We start from the raw sequence: 14,658 nt of genomic DNA, 5'->3' as shown, positions 1-14,658 counted from the left end.
CAGATCGTGTCAGTGAAATTATTCTTGTAGGAACGGAATCCTTTATTCCACATTCCATCTTAAAATCTCGTCCTTTATCTAAACCTTCATTTTCCAATAAATGTGCTAAGGCTATTCAAGAGAAGAATGTTGCATATTCTTCAGTTCATTTTCTATTTCCATCAGAGCTCAACAATTGTAAAGCAGTTATTAATCTGTCCAAACTAGATTTTGAAAAAGCTAAGAGTAGAAAACTTGCTTCTTGGCCTAATGGTAGCCGACCAGAATGGTTGGCTACCATTAGGGTAAGAAGCAAGTTTTCCTCATCGCTACTCCCACCTCTGTCAAAACCAGATGGTTCTCTTGTCACGTCGGCCAAGGATAAAGCTGATGTGCTAGCATCCCATTTTTCTACCAAATCATGTATTAATGATCTTGGTAAAACACCTATCACCATTCCCAGCATGCTCTATTCAATGCCTCCCTGTGGCATTCCATCAAAACGATGTCAGAAGGATTTTGATGAATCTTGACGTTAAGAAAACTGCAGGTCCTGATGGCATTTCTGCCCTTGTTCTCAAAAACTGTGCTCTTGAACTTACTCCTGTTTTTTGCTGCCTTTTTTCACTTTCTTATTCCAAAGCCTTTATTCCTTCTGCTTGGAAATTGCTCATATCCAGCCAGTTCCTAAAAAGGGTGACAAATCTCTCCCATTCAATTATCATCCCATTGCAATTTTTCTTCTAATCTTTCTAAAGTAATGGAGAAATCGATTAACTGCCAACTCTTAAACTACCTAGAAACCTTCTGTCTGATCAACAATTGCCAATGGATTCCATCAGTGTCAATCCACTGGTGATGTTCTGGCTTTTATTACCCATTTATAAACAAATACAATGGAAAATTTCGGCAAAACACAAGCAGTTTCTCTTGACATCTCAAACGGTTTCAATCGTGTTTGCCAACTGTTTTTCGTAATTGGTTATCCAGTTTTTTCTCTGACCACTCACTGAGGGTGATGGTAGATGGCTCTCTGTCTTTAACTTCTCCATTACTGTTGATGTCCCCCCAGGGTCAGTTCTTTCCCCCACTCTTTTCCTCTTGTATATTAAAAACCTTCTTTCATTGACAAAAAATCCTATCCATCGTTTTCACGATGATAGCACATTGCATTCCACTGTCCAGTTTCAGAAACCTTGCCTGCTCAATCAGCTTCAACTTCCCGAATATCCACTACCAATTCCTTAAATGCCAATCTCCAGTGGGGCAAAGACAACTTAGTTGACTTCAATCCCTCTAGAACTCAGTCCTGCATTATATCTTTCAAAAAAGGATCCTTCTGCTCCTATATTTATATTTGGTGACACTTCGATTTCTAGACAAGATGATATATCTCTTTTGGTTATTACCCTGACTTCTAATCTCTCTTGGCACAAGCACATTAAAAAATATTGCTTCCTCTGCATCTAAAAAACTTGATTTTCTCTTTCACTCTCGGCATTACTTTTCTTCCAAAGAGCTGTTCACTCTGTACAATTCACAAATCCGCCCTACCATGGAATATTTTTCATACATCTGGGGCGGTGTCCCCAAAACCTCTCTCAGGCTTCTAGATTCCATTCAGAAGAGGTCAGTTAGGTTAATTAATGATTCATCTCTAGCAGAGAGTCTCTCCACTCTCCGTCACAAAGATGTACTGTTTCTGCTGCATGCCTTTTCTACAGATACTTCCATGGGCATTGTTCTTCTGAATTGGCTTCTATAATTCCCACTCTCTCTTTTAAAACAGTCAGAACATGTGCCAACATTCATTTACTGTCCAGCTTCAAACTCGCAGAACCAACTTGTGATCTTCCTCGTTTATTCATTCAAACTGCCGCTTTCTGGAACAACCTTTCTTCATACATATTTCCTAAAAATTACAGTCTACAGAAGTTCAAGTCTAATGTCAAGAAATATCTTCTTTCATCTTCTCAACCTCCAACTCATGCACGGTACTAAGTACTATAGGTTCTAATACCTCTCATATTTGGGGTTTTCATTAAAAAAAAAAAAAAAAACCATCATTCATACAGTGAAAATTGACAGTGGCAGAAGTGACAGTCAATTCTAATTTTTTAAATTTAAGTAGAGGTGGATAATGATTTTCATTTTGGAATTATATTGAAAATTTATTACATTTTCTTTTCTCTATAATTAATATCGATTTTGGATAATTATTATTTTTATATAATTATTAATATTGAATTTTGAATCTAAAAGGTGATGTTATTTATATAAAAAGTTTCAGTTAGGGTGGGATAAAAGTCGATTCTTTGAAAGAAAAAAAAAAAAAAAAAAATTGGACTTGGGTCGGGTTGGGCCGTCTAGACTTCAGGCCACGCTGGGTAAAAATAAATTTTTTTTCCATGCAGATCTCTATTGCTAATACTAATTGAACCAGCAGTATTATGGACAAACTTTGAGTGGCAGAATGCAGAGGTAGTTATTTATGGGCACTGTGATTCCTAAATTAATGTTATTAGTGAAGGCTCTCTCTCTCTCTCTCTCTCTCTCTCTCTCTCTCTCTCTCTCTCTCTCTCTCTCTCTCTCTCTCTCTCTCTGTCTACTAACATAACATTTTTTACCCACACCACCAATCCCCATTTCACTATTTATTAACAATACTGGTGAATGCATATCAACGTTATTGTCTAATTTTACAATTAATGACAAGAACTGGTGTACTACTGTAAAAAACCTAGAAAAAATAAAGGGAGATGATCTGTTTAATAGTGAAAAATGCAGGGTATTGCATATGGGCAGCAATAATCCCAGAATAATATAGCAATTTTCACAACACTCAAAGTAGTAGAAAACAAAACAGACCTAGTGTGATAGCTGTACAGTTGATCATGAAGTTCTCTGAGGAGTACAGGTTGTTGTTTTTTTTTTTTTTGGGAGCATTAGCAACTAAGGCCATATTGCTCCGGGGCCATATCATTCCCTGACCTTACCGCATCCTCCGTATTTGGTGTTCACGGGCTCGAACCCCGGTCTAATCAAGAAGTGTGTGCTACGCACTGCTGCTCCTGCCCACCTGGCTACAGAGGCGCCTACAGTACAGGTAAGTTGCTAAGATAGCTGACAGGGAGTTCTGTCAATGACATACAGGAATTTTAAAGAAAGCAGAATCAAGGAGATGGTTATCCCATTGTATAAGGCAATGGTTAGGCTACATTCATAGTACTGCATGCTTGTCTCAAAACCTTACTTAAGGATGCTGATCTTATTTTTGGAACAAATGCAAAGAGCAACAAGTTTAGTCAAAGATACAAAATGGTACTCTTAATATGGAATACTTCCGTTCTGCTTGAATAGTAGGTATCTGCAAGGAGACTTAACTGAAACATTTAGAATTAACTGTAAATGGATTGATTAAACTAAATGTGCCTGGCATGTTTAGTCTTTCTCAGATAACATACGTAAGGGAACATAAATTTAAAAAGTATGGTTGCAGAATGATGTGCAAAAATTTGCTTTCAGCCAGAGAGTAACTACCTGTTTGAATGAAGTTACATATGCTGTTGCAGAAGTGGAAAGTTTGAATAAATTTCAGGAACAAATTTTAGACAGATTTTAAGGATATGTATGGAACAGTAAATAAACAGGATTTTTGTTGTTGTCGTTGTTGTTCTTGTCTGGTTTATGCTGTATTAGCTTGCTTCTTGGCATGATTTACCACTACTAATACTAATAGCACATTATTGATGAAAATCAGGTAAATTATTAAGTAAGATCTGCAATGTTTTATCATAAAAATTAGTGAGATACAAAGAAAGAAGTTACACATAATAACAAAGAGGAATACAGTCTATATCTCAATATGATCACAGAACATCCAATCATATATTACATTTGATAAAATTTTCAAAACCGTGTTGCAGAATGTAATAAAATACTGATAACACCAGTGTCATACAGCTGATATAATCTCATTTTTTAAATGATGCGTTCTCCTAGAAGATACATCCTAGCAGACTTTCTGAGACATTAGCATTAGCATTAGTAGAGGCATTTGATGCAAGAAAGCAAGCTTATGCAGCATCAGCCAAAAAAAAAAAAAACCCACTTCCACTTCACCCCTCTGTTCGTTCAAAATACCTGTCCAGCTGAGCCTTAAACTTATTTAGGCTATCAACCTCCACCACAAGGGATGGAAGTCTGTTCCACCAACAACCACCCGCTGGCTAAAGGCAAATTTCCGCACGTCTATCCTACATCTGTCTTTCCTCAATTTGAATTTATGCCCTCTCAGGTGATTTTTCTGAGCTAGAGGAAGAATCCCATCAGCATTGAGCATGCTTAACCCATTCAAGGCTTTATACACCTCTATCAGATCACCTCGCTGGTGCCTAGTCTCCAGACACTGTAATTTGCAAAACTTAAGCCTTTCTTCGTAAGAGCACCCCTTTGTTCCATTCACTAATCTTGTTGCCCTTCTCTGTACTCGTTCCAGCAGCTCTATATCCTTCTAGAAATGAGGCCTCCAGACCTGTATACAGTACTCTAGGTGTGGCCTGACCATCGCCTTATACAATGGAATAATCACCTCCTTATCCCTGCTGGAAAAATTCCTGTATATCATTGACAATACTCCATGAGCTACTCTTGCAGCCCGTCTGCACTGCTCAGAGAACTTCATATCTGCCTGCACAACCACCCCCAAGTCCCTTTCATTCTCTACCACTGTCAGTGTAGTACCACAGAGTTGATACGTTGCTCTGGGGTTGCTGTTTCCCACGTGTAGTACTTTACATTTGTGAATGTTAAACTTCATTTGCCACTTCTCAGCCCATCTGCTCAACCTTTCCAGATCCTGTTGCAGCAGCATAGTGTCAGTAGTGCCCTTGACAACCCTGCCAACCTTTGTATCGTCTGCAAACTTGGACATTAAGCCCGATATACCATCATCAATATCATTTATAAATACAGAAAACAATAATGGACCCAACACTGAGCCCTGAGGGACTCCACTAATAACATCAGTCCACGATGAGCAGTGTCCATTGATTACCACTCTCTGTCTTCTCCCCCTCAACCACCCCTTTATCCATAGCAGCAATTTGCCTCCAATGTCACACTGCTCCAATTTGTGTAGCAGTCTTCCATGTGCAACAGTATCAAAAGCCTTTCTAAGATCCAAGTATATAATATCAAAGTTATTCCCTGCATCCAGTTCTTTTGTGACTGCATCATAGTATCCAATCAAGTTGGTCAGGCAAGACTTCCCCTTAACAAAACCATGCTGTGTCTGAACATATTACTGAAAGTTTGCCCAAGAACACACCATATGCACATTTTGTGATCTGTCAACATTTTTGGAAGTGGCTGCTTATCTGCTTATGGAAATTCAGTTGCTGCTGGATGATACCCTAAACTGAGATAGTACCATATGAAATGTCAAACATTTCACTAATTTTTAGTTACATTATTTTCTTTAACAGTACTTTCAGCTTCAACAACATTACTGTTGTTATTTTGTTTTTAGGAGCATTAGCAACTAAGACCATCTCTGGGGATATGTAGTGGTCATTCCGACCTTTCTGCATCCTCCCTATTTGGTGGTCACGGGCTCAAACCCAGGTGTAATCAAGAAGAATGTGCTGCGCACTGCTGCTCCTACCCACAGAGGCACCTCACACACAACATTACTGACTGCGCTTCATTCCTCAGGCTACAAATTATTTCCTGCAGGATGAGAAATGGCATAAAAACAATTTCAGCAGACATTGCTGCTTCCCCACACATAGCGATAATTTCATGTGGATTTCACGTGTCTTCATCCCTAACATGTCTATGTGAATGTTTACTTATGATATGTCACTATAGAAACACATTTGAAAGGAAGTAAATTTTATACCATTTTTCACATAAGATACTATATCTCTATATTACATCTCATTTTTAAATTACAGTAGTGGAAATCATACTTTTTGATGTGCTGCACATATTTGGAAGGAAAATCCAGCCTTTTCTATGCACTTACTTAATTGCATTGAAGCTAAAGTCATTTTCCTTGTAGTATTCTGTTCATTTCCAAAATGCTAATTCAAATTTTAATGGAGATTGAGTAAGGTAAATGTTGATGGCTTTCCATATTCTTGCTCAAACACAACTAAAACTTTTTCGTACCCTTTCAAAAACAAAGAAATAGTAGCAATAACTAAATTAAACAAAATGTCAACAAATAAAATCTCAAATAAATTAAATCAAAGATAGAATGCGATAAAAACTATTAGCCAATTAAAGATAAAATGCATTCATACCAAGTGGCATTGACAATTCGTTAAGGAAGTTATTCCACTCATCATCATCACATTCAGTATCATACATATCTGTTGTAATGTCTGGTGCAATAAAAGCTGCCTCTAAAAACTCTAACGGTGTATCATTTAATGGTAACTTGGACCTTGTTCTCAAAGCAATTTTATCTATCTGAAAATAAAAACAGGAAATAAAAACCTAGCCAGACTGATTCTGAAAGAACATAGACAATAAATAACAGATTAATAAGTGGCTTAAATTATGTTCCTTCCTAATAATGTTACACTAAGTATGTACAATATATATATATATATATATATATATGAGCATGAATATGGCCTACCTGTGTGTATACAGCCATGCAAAAACAAAATACATTTTATAATAAACATTCCTGTAATGAGCAAATATTAGCATTAGCATTAGTAGAGGCATTTGATGCAAGAAAGCAAGCTTATGCAGCATCAGCCAAAAAAAAAAAAAAAAAAAAAAACCACTTCCACTTCACCCCTCTGTTCGTTCAAAATACCTGTCCAGCTGAGCCTTAAACTTATTTAGGCTATCAACCTCCACCACAAGGGATGGGAGTCTGTAATATAATATAGTACTGAGTTAATCACTCTGAAAACATTACCTTTTATAATTCTCAAAGAAAATTTGAGGAAGGCAAACTTCTGCACATCTATCCTACAACTGTCTTTCCTCAATTTGAATTTATGCCCTCTCAGGTGATTATTCTGAGAAATATCAAATAACAAAAATTATCTTTAGCATTTATTTAAAGTTGAAATGAAAAGAGTGAAAAAACATTTTCCCTCATAGAACTGATTGGCGCTTTTAATTCACCAATCTATTGGGAAAGAATTATTAATGTTATACTGTTTTTATTTAAATGTCACATTTAAACTGAAAACACCTACAAAGATGCTTAAAAAATTTTGGCAGCAATGTTTTGGGAATACACAGTTTCCCAAAACTGTCAAAAATTTTATAAATTATCAAAAGGTTTTCATAAAATTTATCCCCTAACACTTTTCGGTTATTTGATATTTCTTGTACAGTATGTATTTTTTCACTATTCTGTTAATGCCACTTCCCTCAATTTGCAGCTTTTCATTTGCAACTTCCCCATTTCCCTGAAAAATACACAGCAATGAGTGTGTAGTGTGCAAGGACAAATTATAATATATTATTCATTAGATATATTATTCATAATCGTGCAACGTGCATAGGATGCAAATTACGGCAGGGAAGTGGTTGTGCACTTCACCCATTATCTATAATGGAATTTTTCAGTCGTAAAAAAAAACCCAGCCATAACTGATAAAAATAAAAATATAAAATTCTGTATCGACATTCAAAGAATACTGTACACGGAAATAATTTTATTCTCATATTTTACGAAAAGCTAAAATATGGTATAATACTTATCTTTTTGGGATAAACTCAACAGGGCAAACTCTTGCAACTGCTTCAAGGTCAGAAGCTCATCAGCTGATGCGACATGCTGTCTCTCGAAATAAATCAGTAGCTTCTACAGCATTCTGGTTGCTTCAGTGTGACTCGTGGCAGTTGTTTCCTAACATACTTAATCATTGGAGTTGTCATCTTCATTAGCTTGCAACGATGATGATGAGAATGTTTGTACGATGTCCTCAGTGAGGATCTGATGTCCTAGATCATTTTCACACATTATCCATGGGGCAATGTCTTCATTTGTTACGTCTCAACAACCCCACCTAGACGGTGAAATAACTGAAAAAAATCATTATCATCCTTATCATCAGGATCGAAAAAAATTTCCATGTCCTATTCATATCATTCCAATGGAACATCAGGCTAAAGTTTTTTCCACCATTTCATAAGGGTAGTCTTGTCAGCTTCGTCCCAAGCTGCAGCAGAAAAATAAATGACTCTATAAAGCTTGATTTTTCTACAAGCACCTCTTGTTAATCTAATCGGTGAGATAATCAACTTCTTTCTGCACCATCGCTTCACAACCTCTATAATTCCCTGATCATAGGCTGTAATAGTGCAGCAACATTGGGTAGCAAAAAGACATTGCCAGATCTCAGTTATTCATCTGGTGGTTGGTGGGTTGGAGCATTATCAAGGAATAAAACTGCTTTTTATTCTAGTCCTACATCCTTTATATATATTTTTAAACTAACGGAACAAACAAGATGAAAAATCAATTTTTAAAGGGATCCAAGGAGGGCATTTAAATTCATATTTTTAAGAGTGCGAGGCTTAGCAGATTTTCCTATGACTAACAGTGGTAATTTTAAATTGCCGGACACATTACTGCACAAAAGCAATGTCACTCTTTCCTTACTGGATTTATGTCCTTTATGAAGAGTCAAGTTTAGCATTAGCACTGGCATATGATGCAAGAAAGCAAGCTTATGCAGCACTAGCCAAAAAAAAAAAAAAAAAAAAATTCCCATTTCACCCATCCATTCGTTCCAAATACCTGTCCAGCTCAGCCTTAAATTTTATTTAGGTTATCAACTTCCACAACAAAGGATGGAATTCTGTTCCACCAAAAAACTACCCACTGGCTACAGGCAAACTTCCGCACATCTATCCTACATCTGTCTTTCCTCAATTTGAATTTATGTCCTCTCAGGTGATTATTCTGAGCAAGAGGAAGAAGCCCATCAGCATTGAGCATGCTCAAACCATTCATGGCTTTATACACCTCAATCAGATCACCTCGCAGGTGCCTAGTCTCTAGACAATGTAATTTGAAAAATTTAAGCCTTTCTTCCATTCACTAATCTTGTTGCCCTTCTCTGTACTCGTTCCAACAGCTCGACATCCTTCTTAAAATGAGGCCTCCAGACCTGTATACAGTACTCAAGGTGTGGCCTGACCATTGCCTTAAACAAGAGGATAATTATCTCCTTATGCCTGCTAGAAAAATTCCTGTATATCATTGACAAGACACTAGGAGACACTTGACACTTGCAGACAGTCTGCACTGCTCAAAAAAACTTCGTAACTGCCTGCACAATTACTCCCAGGTCCGTTTCTTTCTCTACCACTGTCAGTGTAGTACCATGGAGTTGACACGTCACTCTGAGGTTACTGATTCCCATATGTAGTACTTTACATTTCTCAAGGTTAAACTTCAGTTGCCACCTCTCAGCCCATCTGCTCAACTTTTCTAGATCTTCTTCCAGCAGCGTACTGTCATTAAAAACCCTGCAAACCTTTGTATTGTCTTAAAACTTGGATATTAAGCTTGACATACCATCAATATCATTTATAAATACACAAAAAAAAAAAAAAAAGGACCCAACACTGAACCGTGAGGGACTCCAATAATAACATAAGTCCACAATGAGCAGTGTCCATTAATTACCACTCAACCATTCCCTTATCCATAGCAGCAATTTGCCTCCAATGTCACACTGCTCCAATTTGTTCAGAAGTCTTCAATGTGCAACAGTATCAAAAGCCTTTCTAAGATCCAAATATATGATATCAAAGTTATTCCCTGCATCCAGTTCCATTGTGACCATATCATAGTATCCAATCGAATTGGTCAGGCAAGACTTCGCCTTAACAAAACCATGCTGTGTCCGCGCTATAACTTAAGTCTTGTCTAGATGATCCTGCAGTGTTTCTTTAACCAGTGCCTCCATTAATTTTCCTAGAACAGAAATTAAACTCACACATCTATAATTATTTGTGTCAGCCTTTGATCCACTTTTGTGAAGTGGGGTCACATTTGCACATCTCCAGTCCATGGGTACCACCTCTGAGTCTAAAGAAGCTCTCATAATTATGGCTAAGGGTTTGCTTACTTCCTTTGCTGCCTCCTTTAATATAACTGGAAAGATCCCATCTACCACGGGTGCCTTTTTTATGTTTATTTTCAACAATTTCTTCTCCACTTTCCTCTCAGTTATTACGAAATCATCTAGCTCACTGCCAGAGTTTAACTCACCTCTGGCATTCCCCTCACTGAATAACTTCTCATGGGTGAAGGTAGATGCAAAATATTCATTTAGTTTGTTAGCTACCTGAGCACGATCATCAACAGCTGAACCATCAATATCCAGTGGACCAATCTGATTCATCCCTTTCCTTCTAGAGTTTACATAGGTAAAGAACTCTTTGTTGTTTTTCTTTGCATCCTTTGACAAGTATATCCCATAATCTGCCTTTGCCTGCCTAATCTCCTTTGTGACTTGGTTGCAGACCAGCTTATATCTATCATAGGCTTCCATGTCACCCATTAATATACAGGGTGTCTCAAAAATATTGGTACAAACGTTTAGGGGAGGTAGGTAACATCTAAGGGAATGTGAATCGCATAGGAACCCATAACCGGAAAGGTCACAATAAGTCTGTACACGGCACTGTTCATCAGTTCGCGAGAGGGAAAATCTCTGGTTTACTCATTCAAGCAGTAGTCACAGCACGAAGAGCATGCATCGATATACGAACTATGAGCTGTTAGACATGTACCTAGTGTATGGATTAGCAGGGTGCAATGGACGAGCTTCTCAATGAATTTATGGAGAGCGGTTCCCACACAGACAGACAGACATGTTGTTGTTGTTATTTGGTTTTTAGGAGCATTAACAACTAAGGCCATATTGCTCCGGGAATATGCAGTGGTCATTCTCTGACCTTTCCGCATTCTCCGTATTTGGTGGTGACGGGCTCGAATCCCGGTCTAATCAAGAAGCGTGTGCTACGGACTGCTGCTCCTTCCCACCTGGGTACAGAGGCGCCCTGACAGACATGTACCAGACCATTGTTTGTTTGCGCATGTGCATCAAAATTTGTGCGATTATGGATCATTTAGAGATAACAGGAGTAATGTGGGCAGACCACGTTCGACGTGAACTCCAACCATGGAAGAAAGTGTGTTGAGTGGCATCCAGAATAATCCTACTACCAGCACACGTGCCGTTGCCTCTGCCTTAGCAGTGTCTCGTTCCAGTGTACAGCGTGTCTGGTACAACAATTCCTTACACCCCTTTCATTTCCAAAGGGTTCAGTGATTGCACCCCCAAGATCATCCTGCATGTGTGGCTTTTGCACAGTGGTTTCTCCAAGAAAGTGTTCAAGACTTGAATTTTCCAGCCTATGTTTTGTTCACGGATGAGGCTTATTTCACTCGGGAAGGCTTATTCAATCAGCGCAATGCTCGTGTGTGGGCTCGCTCATGACAATCCACACAGTGTGCGCCCCCATGTGGCACAACATCGCTGTGCAATAAATGTGTGGGCAGGTATGGTCAGTGACTGCTTAATCGGCCCACACCTGTTACCATCCCGCATGAACTCTGCTAAATATTGGATCTTTCTTGAACAAGTTCTAGCAAAGTTACTTGACGATGTTCCAGCAAATGTGAGATGCAACATTTGGTTTCAACATGACAGGGCGTCTGCCCATTATGAAAGGTGTGTTCGTGACCTTTGAACACGCGTTTTGGGCGTCGATGGATTGGCCGTGGTGGACCAGTTGCCGGGCTCCCAAGCTCACCTGATTTACTCACCTTGATTTCTTTCTGTGGGGGCCCTCATATCTATTGTGTATGAATCGCCTGTGGAGAAGGAAATGGATCTCCTGGCAAGACTCCACTGCGCTGCTACTACTGTCAAAGAAACTCCAGGTGTGTTCGACAGTGTCCGCCAATCCACGCTGCGTTGGTGTCACGCATGCATAGTGTCTCATGGTGGAACCTTCGAGCATCTGTTGTAACATCATGAAATGCATCCATCTCTTACTCCATTGTTAATATTATGTCAAATAAATGTTTGCCACTAATTACTTCTTGTGTCATTTCTTCTTCTTGTGCCTCTGCTACTACTTTCCCGTGACGTTTACGGTTATGGGTTCCTATGCGAATCACATTCCTTTATATGTTACTTACCTCCCCTAATCATTTGTACCAATATTTTTGACACACACTTAATATGTATCCTATGCATTTTTCTTCTCTGCCATATGTCTCATTAGTTCATTAGGCTTGACGGGGCCAAATGGTCAGGAGCAAGAGTGCATAGCACGCGTTACTTGAGTGGACCGCCTGCCTTGAATTCCATAAGTGTATTAATGATTTATTTTAAACTCTACTGACTTGGTAGTCGTTCCAGAGTAAAAACAGAAAAATTATTCATCTGACATCCATTTAGGCCTAAACTTTAAACAATAATTCTTAGTTGGTGGTATGCAAAGCCTAGTAGCTTGTAAGATAAATTCTTTGAATGCTTCCCATTTTGAATTTACTGTTGGTAAGATCATCAGTTGGTCCCATCATATAATATTCAAACGTCTCAGACCGCCGTAGTCGCCTTCACAAAAGCCAAAAACCCTTCCCTTTTCCCGTGATGTAGTTACCTCTTTGAGTAAATCCCACTTCAGCACACTGTGATCACTGCCACCTAGCGGTTCCTTTATCTGCAAATTCTTAATGCATGAAGAATCACTACTGATAATCAGATCAAGAATATTACTCCCTCTAGTTGCCTCCTGAACATGATTAGGTAGAAAACAATCATTCAATAAATTCACAAAAGCCTTGCTAGTGTGTGAGTCACCAAATCACAAATTCCAGTCAATATCTGGGGAATTAAAATCCCCCCCCATAAGACTCTCTGATTTACTGGCTCAATCTATTTTCCTGTACAGTTCCTTATTATACTCATCAGAATCATTAGGCCTATAACACACTCCTACTCTCAATTTTGATCTCCCAATGCTTATGTCACACCAAACTGACTCGACACTGCATTGTCCAGCGATGTCGACTAGCTTCACTTCCTTGGATTCTGTGTTTCTTAACTAATAGCAAAACTCCTCCTCCCTTCCTATCCTGTCTATCCTTCCTGTACACATTGTACTCCCCAAATTCCGGTTCTGCATTCCTTATATCTGTGTGACACCACGTCTCTGATACTCCAACAATATCTTTTTTTTTTTCTTTTTTTTTTATGTGAACCTCAAACATGAGAGGTATTAGAACCTATAATACTTAGTACCGTGCTCGGGTTGGAGGTTCAGAAGATGAAAGAAGATATTTGTTGACATTGGGCTTGAACTTCTCTAGATTGTAATTTTCAGGAAATACATATGAAGGAACGTTGTTCCAGGAAACGGCAGTTGAATGAATAAATGAGAAAGATGAAAAGTTGGTTCTGTAGGTTTGAAGTTGGAAGTAAACGGATGTTGACTGGTGGCAGCACGTGTTCGGACTGTTTTGAAAGAGAGAGTGGGAAATATAAAAGCCAATTCAGAAGAACAGTGCCCATGGAAGTATCTGAAGAAGAGGCATGCAGTAGAAAAAGTAGGTCTCTGAGAAAGTGAGTGGAGAGACTCTGTTAGAGATGAATCATTAATTAACCAAACTACCCTCTTCTGAATGGAATCGAGAAGCCTGAGAGAGGTTTTGGAGGCACCACCCCAGTTGTGGGAACAATATTCCATGGCAGGGGGGATTTGAGATTTATACAGAGTGAGCAGCTGTTTGGAAGAAAAGTAACGCTGAGAGCGAAAGAGAAAACCAAGTTTTTTAGATGTAGAGGAAGCAATATTTGTAATGTGCTTGTGCCAAGAGAGATTAGAAGTCAGGGTAGTCCCGAAAAGATATATATAATTTTGCCTAGAAATCGGAGTTTCACTAAAGATAAGCATAGAAGCAGAAGAATCCTTTTTGTGAGACATAAGACAAGACTGAGTTTTAGAAGAGTTGAAATCAACTAAGTTCTCTTTGCCCTACAGTAGAATTTCTTGAAGATCGGCATTTAAGGAATTGGCAGCAGCTTTTCGAGAAGCTGAAGCTGATTGAACAGGACAAGGTTTCTCAAAATGGAAAGTAGAATGCAATGTGCTATCATCGTCAAAACTATGGATAGGATTTCTAGTCAATGGAAGAAGGTCATTAATATACAAGAGGAAAAGAGTGGGGACAAGAACAGAACCTTGGGGGACAGCAGCATTAGTGGAGAAGTTAGAAGACAGAGAGCCATCTACCATCGCTCTCAGTGAGCGATCAGAGAGAAAACTGGATAACCAATTACTAAAAACAGCTGGCAAACCATAAGATGAAAGTTTGTTTAGAAGACCTTTATGCCAAACACGATAAAAGCCTTTGAGATGTCAAGAGCAACTAATTGTGATTCACCGAACCTTTCCATTGAATTAGTCGATAAATGGGTAACATAAGCGGGAATATCACCAGTGTATAAATACTGACGGAATCCATACTGGCGATCATTGATCAGATGGAAGTTTTCTAGGTAGTTTAAGAGTTGGCGGTTAATTGATTTCTCCGTTACTTTAGAAAGAGTAGAAGTAATTACAATGGGGCAATAACTGGATGGGAGGGATTTGTCACCCTTTTTAGGAACT

At 38.6% G+C, this 14,658-nt stretch overlaps 1 protein-coding gene across 1 annotated transcript in view; it reads right to left on the bottom strand.

Annotated features, from left to right (window-relative positions):
* mute (gon-4 like protein muscle wasted) overlaps positions 1-14,658 on the bottom strand; it is a 1,102,179-nt gene that overhangs the window by 815,040 nt on the left and 272,481 nt on the right. The window contains exon 9 of the mRNA XM_090389940.1: positions 6,288-6,456. Within this exon, the coding sequence (XP_090246066.1) occupies positions 6,288-6,456 (169 nt within the window). The remainder of the gene's footprint in view (positions 1-6,287; positions 6,457-14,658) is intronic.

Source organism: Mastigoproctus giganteus, chromosome 2, assembly GCF_048544385.1.
Source record: "Mastigoproctus giganteus isolate SK-2022 chromosome 2, ASM4854438v1, whole genome shotgun sequence".
NCBI classification, from domain to species: Eukaryota; Metazoa; Arthropoda; class Arachnida; order Uropygi; family Thelyphonidae; genus Mastigoproctus; species Mastigoproctus giganteus.
This window is presented reverse-complemented; position numbering and strand designations above follow the sequence as displayed.